Raw genomic sequence first — 9,341 nt, forward strand, 5'->3', positions numbered from 1 at the left:
AACCATAGTTACATGTGAAAAACAAAATGAAGAAGATGGATTGTAAATAATCTACATGGATTCAAGTTGTTCTTCAGGTGCTGGTTTGCTTAAGTAGTATGCAGGAAGAAAAACAACAACAGAGAAGAATATATGGTTTAAAAATAACAAGGAAGTTGCAAGATGTTTAGCTCCAGATGATTCGATTCAATCAGAAAAGGAAGCACTGATCATCAGAAAGGTTTAAGAAATTTGATGAGGGAAATTGAGAAAATCAATGGTATAATGAGATGAGATTTGGAAGAGAATGTTACAGTGGCAAAGATTATTGTATTGTTCGACAAGAAGGAAGTTGCAGGAAGGAAGCCATAACTTGACCCACCAAAGATTATATGACAAGATACAACAAGTTGCTGTACACCTCTAATTTGCTTTTCTTTTGTCTAGCGCTGCATATAATTAAAATCTTCAACAAAAGAATCAGAAGTTAATTGCTGACTGAATTAACGTGTGGACTCACCCCATTGTTGAAACTTTGAAAAAGCTGGCCTGAAAATGTAAGAGCCTGAAGCTTAGCTTCAAGAGATGTAAGTACTACGGTAGGAATGATGCCTCTCACTCCTCCCCCGTCAATGTCAAGGATTATAGCAAAGTATTAAAAATTTAACGAAGCACAGAATTAGCAATAAAAATAGTGCTTAAGGGTACTGAAACAACCGTTTTATATATAACTTAAGAAATTCTAGTAATGAATACCTGCTTAGTTCACACCTTGACCTTGAGATATCAGGCAGCAACACAAGTTTAATCGCTCCTAGATAAAAACTGTTTTTCCTAGATAGCATTTCCATAATGATTTCTGAGCAGTAAGCATCCTGTTCATTTTAGTTTTACAACTAGTTTCGTCGTCCAAGCTTTGTTAAGGGTACGGATTTTAGGTGTCATGAGCAACGTTCTTATGAGCATAATTTTTTAAAAAAACAAAAAACAGAAGGCGTATATGGTTATTATAAGGTATAAGCTTGCAAAATGTGAGTGCTTTTTTGCCTCTATGACATGGATATTATGGCTTGGAAATTATAGAGATTCTGTGAGTTCCAGTTGGGTATATATCTTGGTGTGCCTCTCATTAGTGAAACAGCTAAATGCTGTTTATTGCACGCTGCTAATTGGGAAATACAACACCATTTCACAGCAGTGGAATTCCACAACCTTGAAACGAAACCATCATTAGTCTCTCTTGTGCTGTGTGATCATAATTGGCTGTGGTTAAATCTTTCAATAGCTGAGGTCATTGAGTCTTCTGAAGCAACATCAACTGACCCGTGAAGGATTCCACCATTAACAAATCTTTTCATTTTTCTCCTTCCACGGCAAACAGTCATGGTTTGGCTCTGTTTCCCTTATAACACCAACGTTACTGCTGCTGAACTAATAGAAAGGCCTGAGCTGAGTAGCTTAGTTGGAATATTTGGGAGGAAGCCCATCGGAGTTGAGTGGCCCAAAGCTACATCTCCAGCCCATCCTTTACGAACGGGGGAGATGCTGAACGTTGGGCTTGTAACGGTGAGTCCAGATTCACACTTATTAAGACCAACCCTGCTTGAATGGACAGAAGGGACTCAGGGACACTAACGTCTTCGGAGACGGAGGCATGTGAAGCTACCATAGAGTCAGCCGCAATTTCAGGGTTGAAATCTTCATTTATTCCATCTAATTGATTTTACATCATTAAAACTGTTTTTTGAAAATAAAAAAATAAAAAAATCTAAAAAAAATATCCCTCCCACTGCCGAGTTGTCTCCGCCATTCTACAACCTATACAACTTTCATTTCTTTGGAATTGTATTACTTATTACAGTTTAAAGTATTTTTTATTTAAATATATATTAATATAATATTTTTTTTATTTTTTAAAAAATTATTTTTAACCTCAATATATCAAAATAATAATACAAAAATATATATAAAAATTTAACAAAAAACAATTCAAAATAAGAACACAATTTGCTACACGTTCCAAAACCTTATTATCACAGCACATTACTCCTAAACTGTACCCTCTAACGTGGCAACCATAATTGATAACAAAAACTATATTGATTCATGTTTTTTTTTTGTTGAATTTGTTTTGGGTAACCCTATATTGGTTCTTGTAATCTTTTATCATCAAAACTTTTAAAAACACTTTTCTATTTTATTCTCCCATGAATCTTTACACATAATTTCAGATGTATTTTTTTTCTGTTTCCTCTCAAATTTTTCTATACTTCCATTCTCATATTTTATAGCATTGTCACCAAGTCGGTGCCCTTAAATTATAATTGAGGGCATCAATACAATAATTAATTGTATTTAGCCGACCTAACAAATATTATGGAGGATAGTGCCTGGCTGGTTTTTAACTTTTTGGAGGTAATCCATGGGGTGGTTCACGGTCCGGTTCGGTCCGGTTTTAACATAAAAATTCAACCGAACCAGAAAATACCATTTCTTGTTAATATAACCCGAACCGAACTGAAAACCGGTTCAAACCGAACCGGTTTTGTTCGGTTTCGGGTCGGTTTTTTAGCCTTAGAAACCAGAAAAACCGAAACTAATAAAATAAAAGAAAACTTTTGGGGAAAAGGGAAGGGGGATGGTGAGTGGACTGGAAAGATTTTGGGGAAAAGGGAAGGGTGATGGTGAGTGGGCTGGAAAAGTATTGGAGGGGGGGCCGGCGGATTAAATTGTTGAAATGTGTTCCAAAGGGAAAGGAGGTTCGGTTTAGTCCGGTTCAATCGGTTTAAGCTTTTTAAAACTAGAACCGAACCGGACCGGGTGGTTTTTTTAAAATTTTTAATCGGTTTATTTGGTTTTTTTATTGGTTCGATTTTTTCGGTTAATTTTTTCTTGGTTTTCTCGGTTTAATCGGTTGGTCGGTTTTTTTTAACATCCCTAGTAATTCAACCATTTATGAATGCTTATCCGAAGAACGTGTAGTCCGATGGATTCTTTAATGATTATCTCTTTGAGCAGACATTGAAAATGGGAAAATATACAATAACTAATTATAAGTGATGTCAGTCCGCTTGGCTAATTGAGCTGACATGTGCGTTGGGCGACCGTACAATAATTAATATGTTCTTTAGGAGTGAACGAAAAAATAGTGGAACACATAGCAACCCAAAGCAGAGAACGCAGATAGCAGAGGAGGTCAGGACCACCATCGTCTTCACCTCTCCAGCACCAGGTATGTTTAATTCCTTCCACAATCCCTGTAATAAAAAGTGTTGTCTGCGTTGTGGTTTATTGGCAGGAAGGAGGATGAAGACTGCGAAGGTAATTTAATTATCTTTACACTGTTCATGCACGCGTAAAATTTTACACCAGCCCAGCTACATGAGTCAAGTTGGGCCCAACTTGGAAGAAAAAAATTCTTCAAAAAAATTATTTCAAAAAAATTTGTGATTTTTCAAAAAAAATTTACTCCATTTTGATCAATATTGAGTTGTATTTTTTATACTGTAAAGATACAAATCCAGTATTTAAATACATAGTTTTCGTCAAAATATTTTTTTAAAAATATATTTTGTTTTCATGCATACGGCCAAGTCTCTTAAAAATATATAAAAAAAATATATTGTATTTTCATACAACAAAAAAAAATTTTAAGAATATATATCAGCATGCATTTTGGCTTTACTAACTAGTTTACTAAAGTCATAATAACTAGGCCAATATTTCAAAAATTTCAAAAAAAATTATTTTATTTTCTTTTAGTATCTGGGGTTACGATCTTATACGTTAGATGTATTCCAAACATTAAATTCTTTTGTTGACATTAGAACAGTTAGGTTTGACCCGATAAGATAAGAATCTCTTTACCGAAGAGGACTTTTCTAAAATCATAGATGGACCAACAACTAGAAAACACGACAAGATTTTAGATTTTATCAGACAATAAAACAAATACAACTTATCGTAGATAAGATATATTTTGGATGCTAATACATTCTCTTTACACAACTAGTCCCATACGCGATCTCTGAGACGTAGGCAGGTAAAGCTACCAAAGAGTGAGCCGCAATTTCAGGGTTGAAATCTTGATTTATTCCATCTAATTGATTTTGTATCATTAAAATCTTTTTTTAAATAAAAAATAAAAAAATCCCTCTAGCTGCCATGTTGCCTCCCGCCAATCAACAACCAATACAGTTTAGGTCTGTTTTGAATTGTAGTAATTATTATTACAGTTTAAATTTTTTTTATTTAAATATATATTAAAAATAATATTATTTTTATTTTTAAAAAATTATTTTTGATTTCATGACATCAAAACTAAAAATATATAAAAAAAATTTAACAAAAAAAATTCAAAAGTTTTAAGAAAAACAATTTGCTACGCGTTCCAAAACCTAATTATCACAACACATTACTCCTAAACTATAGCCCTCCAACGTGGCAACCATATTGATAACAAAAACTATATTGGTTCATTTTTTTTTATTGAATTTGTTTCGTGCAACCCCTTGATAGCTATCTTGTAATCTTTTCATAATCAAAACACTTAAAAACATTTTTCTATTTTATTCTCTCATGAATCTTTACACATAATTTCAGATGTATTTTTTTTCCTCTCAAATTTTTCTATACTTCCATTCTCATATTTTATCTCATTGTTCACCAAGTCGGTGCCCTTAAATTATAATTGAGGGCATCAATACAATAATTAATTATTATTTAGCTGACCTAACAAATATTATGGTAGCTAGCCGCTGTGAAAATCATTAAAAATTAAAATCAGAGTAGAGTGCCTGGCTGGTTTTTAACTTTTTGGAGGTAATCCAACCATTTATGAATGCTTATCCGAAGAACGTGTAGTCCGATGGATTCTTTAATGATTATCTCTTCGAGCAGACATTGAAAATGGGAAAATATACAATAACTAATTATAAGTGATGTCAGTCCGCTTGGCTAATTGAGCTGACATGTGCATTGGGCGACCGTACAATAATTAATATGTTCTTTAGGCATTGATGAATCTTTACATTTAATTAAACCGAATTTGATGCACATCCAATCTCACTCTCAATTTATCACACTAAAGTATGACTAAGAACTTTTTTAAGAATACACTTGAGGGCTTAGCTGCTGTGGTAAACTGCAAGTTCAATCCTTGTGAACGTTCCGGGTTCGAACCTCAAAGAGTACCCTTGTCACCCCCGTGGTGTCTTACCTGTTCACTGGACTTGCAGGATGTTCAGTGGGCCCGGGGATTAGTTGTGGTGCGCGCAAGCTGGCCCGGACACCCCGGTTATCAAAAAAAAAAAAAAAAAAAAAACTTTTTAAGAATGACTTAACTTATTATATTTTAAATTTATTTTTTTAATAATTATAAGTTTGAATTCTTTTAAAATCACTTAAAACTTACATAATTTTTAATTTTAATCAAGATACACATAAGCTAATCTAGATATTCATCTTAATAAATAATAAAAAAAATTGTTATGAGTTTTAGATATAGCAAGTAGCATTTCATTGCTGTCTCGGAAGGAAAAGAAGCTGAAATACATAGCAATCTCTTCCATGTCTGATGTTATTATCCTATCGGTATTTCTTGTTTTTGATGCAATACACCGGAAAAAGCTGAATGTTTTTAGTAATCAGATCAAATTATACAATTATTCTAGTATATGTTCTTATAGATTAGTAAATCTAAGATGAAATTTGCTGGTGCTAAACCATTCTTAGTAGCAACGGTTGTATTCTACTCTAATTTTTCTTAAAAATTTCCTGAGGTTCAATTTTATAGAACATAGAACTTGAGCCCGCTTCACCAGGCGAGACAATTTCCTAAATATTACCATTGGTTGAGTTTGTTTCCATAATCAAACACATTTTCTTCTTCGATTCTCAGTCTTTTATATCCTTCGAGAACAGCTTAACACTAACTATAAATAATGAGTCGGAACCCAAACTCTATTTTGAATTCAACTAGCTGAGAATAAAAGTTTCAAAATATTTTTATTAAGAAACAAAAATATGTTTCTAAGTAAAATAAGACGTAGCAGCGACTAACCAACCAGGAAAAAATAAAGTGGTACGTGGATGAGACAAATGAGAAAATGTTATGTGATCGGACAAAATTATATAAGCAGATGAGATTTCTTGTTTTTTTCTTTGATGTCACTGGAATCTTTTTTATTTAATCTGATGATGACGTTTAGCATTAATGGCAACCTAAGTTTCAATATATTTTAAGAATAGTACAGTAATTTTCTAAGCATATTCAAGAAAAACATATAAAAAAAAGAAGAAGAGACAATACAATTGTTGCTAAGCTACCAAACGCAGCCTCCGTAGTGCTATAAAAGGGGAGCAAAGGAGAAGCTCAAGTTGTAGTGAAGCAGAAATAGTCACAGACTAAAAGGTTGCATTTCAGTTTTCACAAGATGGGTGAGCACTTCAATATTAACCCTATTACTAGAGTTGTAATCAAATAGATTAGACTCTGTAATAATCAAAGCTAATTTTTTTCATGTTAAATAATCAGGGAATGGAAGTTCGAGTGGATCAGGTCCTGATGATCAAGGCTTTGAAACAATCCTCAGCATTGACGGGGGAGGAGTGCGAGGAATCGTTCCTAGCGTAGTCCTTACTGCTCTAGAAGCTAAGCTTCAGGTTCTTGAATCTATCAAAAACTTTAGTGTTACCCTCTTGCTACTTTTAATAACATCGATCAGAGAAGCCTTATACTAACTGCTATTTTTGTTGTATGTATGTATAGAAGTTGGATGTGGATAACAAGGATGCGAGGATTGCAGATTATTTTGACTTTGTTGCTGGGACAAGCACAGGAGGTCTTATGACTGCCATGCTCACTACTCCGAATGCTGAAGAACGACCAGCTTTTGCAGCAAAAGACATTGTCCAGTTTTATCTGGACAAGAGTCAACTCATATTTCCTCAAACCACCGAACAAGATGAAGACGATGAACTTTTCGATGATGAAGCTGCGATCAAATCTGTCCTGGATGAAGCAAGAAACCAGATCCAGCAATATAATAATGCAATGAGGTGAATTAAATCAAAGGGTCGGGATTGTGCACTTAATTTTTTATTTAAACAATATATATCCTGACAAAATACTAACATAATTTTTTTTTCAGAAAAAAAGTTAGAATTCTGCATAATTAAATCGATGTGATTCTCTTAAACAGGAATCATATAATTGTAGATCCTATCATTTCTGCATTACGGTTTCTTTTAAAGTGGAGATTGCTTCCTAGCTTTATCCGTAAGAAACTTCGGGGTCTACTTTCTCCAAGGTATGATGGCGTCAAACTACATGAGATAATTAAGGAGGAAGTGGGACAGAAACTTCTCAGTGATGCTCTGACTAACGTGATAATCCCCACTTTCGACATCAAGCATTTTAAGCCAGTCATATTCTCCAGCTTAAAGGTCATTGATTCTTCTTAATTATCTAATAAACACATACCAATATTCCGGAAGGTGCTTCACACACACACACACATATAGTGATCTCATGCATCTTCTATATATTGTGAATAAAATTGCAGGCAAAACGTGAGAAATCAACGGATGCTGGAATAGCAGACGTTTGTATTGGCACGTCTGCAGCGCCATATTACTTCCCTCCGTATAATTTTAAAACAACCGTTGATTTCAACTTAGCTGATGGCGGTCTGGCAGCCAACAATCCTGTAAGTTAAGGGTTGCTATATGTCGCTATACAGGTGTTGTTAACGTTGCTAAGTGGATCTAAAACTCTCTGGAACACTTGGGTTGAGTTTTGTGTACTTGCTTAACTGTCAGAATGCTTTCTTTCAATTAATGTTATAAATTTTATCAGTCATTGCTAGCTGTGTGTGAGGTGATGAAAGAACAAAAGATGGATGGTCGTAAGCTTCTTATTCTTTCACTTGGAACTGGAGCAGCTGACCAGAGTGACAGGTATGTGGTTGGAGATCCCAGCAAATGGGGCCTCTTAAGATGGCTTTGGTATAGCGAGAACAACGGCAGCCCATTGATTGATATCTTGACAACTGCACCAGATGAGATGATTTCGACGTATATATCCACAATCTTTCAATATTGTGGTTGGGAAGATAACTATTATCGGCTTCAGGTATTAGTGACTCACATTTTAAATATTTTCCAACTATATATATATATATAGCTGTGTAGAAATTAAGGAAAACATTTCCAAAGATTTACCTCAGTACTTATTTAAAATGGAGAGTTTCAGTCACAGTCTTTATCATGCACTTGTATTTCATGCTCAAATGATTTTCAGGCTGAGATGAAACTCTCTGAGGCCAAGATGGACGATGCAAGCCAAGAAAATCTGAAGAATCTTGTGAAGATCGGTGAAGATCTTGCAGCGAAGCACGATGCCGAACTTGAAGCGTAAGAACTTGATTAAATGATAAATTTGTATTACTTTTTTTCTTTGGTGGTTTTGCACCAAAATTAATAGCCTTGGGCATTATGTGGGTCTAATTTTGCAATCTTTGCATTGATTTTCTGCAGCCTTGCGCAAAAACTGATTAAGAACCGGAAAGCTCGCTTGGCCAGAATTTCTGGTTGATACATTCCAAGTACACAAATGTTTCTCCTATGAAGAAACTATGATATCTACTATTTTGTATTATGTTTTTTATTTGAGAAATAAATGGAGGCCTGCAATAATATGTTAGTGCTGGAGTCAACATGATGTCGAGGCCGGCAATATCGTTGCAAAACCAAAGCCATGTTGTGTGTTCTAAATTCAGGCTTCTTTTGTGAGTTTGTGTGGAGTGATGAGTTTTGTGAGTTTGTGTGGAGTGATGAGTTTGAAATTAAGACTTCTTGGCGACTTTGTGTAAAAAAAATAATGTATTTTTTTTCTTGAGTTTACCATAAAACGAAAGAAAAAGGATCTCCATGGTCGTGTGTGTAAAAGTTCATGTGCTATGAATAGAAGGTGATGAAGTCTTTTGGGTGCATGTCTCAGACATAGCAAGTTTGTGTTCTTTACTTCAAATGCATATTTTCGTATGATAAATAGTATGATTTTCTCAAACTGAACCCATTTTAACTTTTTATTCTTTCTCCCAAAAAGCCTTTCCATGCTCAACAAGTTGCCTCGAGATGAACTTTAAATTAGTGTTATTAAACCCAAATTGGATCAATATATCGATCGACCAAAAATCTGGTGATCTAGCCATCAAACCAATTTGCACTGAGATGAAAGACCAAAACCCACGAGAGATACTCTCAAAACTGGTCAAAAACCGGCCAAGTCCAATAAAATCTAGACACTTTAACCAACGGGTCAAGCTTTGACTCATTTGTAAAATAAATTATTTTAAATT

The 9,341-nt window shown here is 34.4% G+C and overlaps 1 protein-coding gene across 1 annotated transcript; it reads left to right on the forward strand.

Moving 5' to 3' along the window:
- Positions 1–6,286: 6,286 nt before the first annotated feature.
- LOC118035577 (patatin-like protein 2) lies at positions 6,287–8,972 on the forward strand. The gene is made up of 8 exons (XM_035041178.2): positions 6,287–6,417; positions 6,515–6,642; positions 6,749–7,038; positions 7,182–7,425; positions 7,545–7,688; positions 7,838–8,113; positions 8,282–8,394; positions 8,518–8,972. The coding sequence occupies exons 1-8, from the start codon at positions 6,414–6,416 to the stop codon at positions 8,573–8,575; spliced, it is 1,257 nt and encodes a 418-aa protein (XP_034897069.1). The 5' UTR covers positions 6,287–6,413; the 3' UTR covers positions 8,576–8,972.
- The last annotated feature ends 369 nt before the right edge of the window (positions 8,973–9,341 follow it).

Source organism: Populus alba, chromosome 19, assembly GCF_005239225.2.
Source record: "Populus alba chromosome 19, ASM523922v2, whole genome shotgun sequence".
In the NCBI taxonomy this organism is placed as follows: domain Eukaryota; kingdom Viridiplantae; phylum Streptophyta; class Magnoliopsida; order Malpighiales; family Salicaceae; genus Populus; species Populus alba.

Coding starts and splice junctions, on each gene's coding strand:
- LOC118035577 (XM_035041178.2), top strand. Junction 6,643..6,748: donor CTCTAGAAGCTAAGCTTCAG/GTTCTTGAATCT, acceptor ATGTATGTATAG/AAGTTGGATGTGGATAACAA. Junction 7,689..7,837: donor GTCTGGCAGCCAACAATCCT/GTAAGTTAAGGG, acceptor AAATTTTATCAG/TCATTGCTAGCTGTGTGTGA.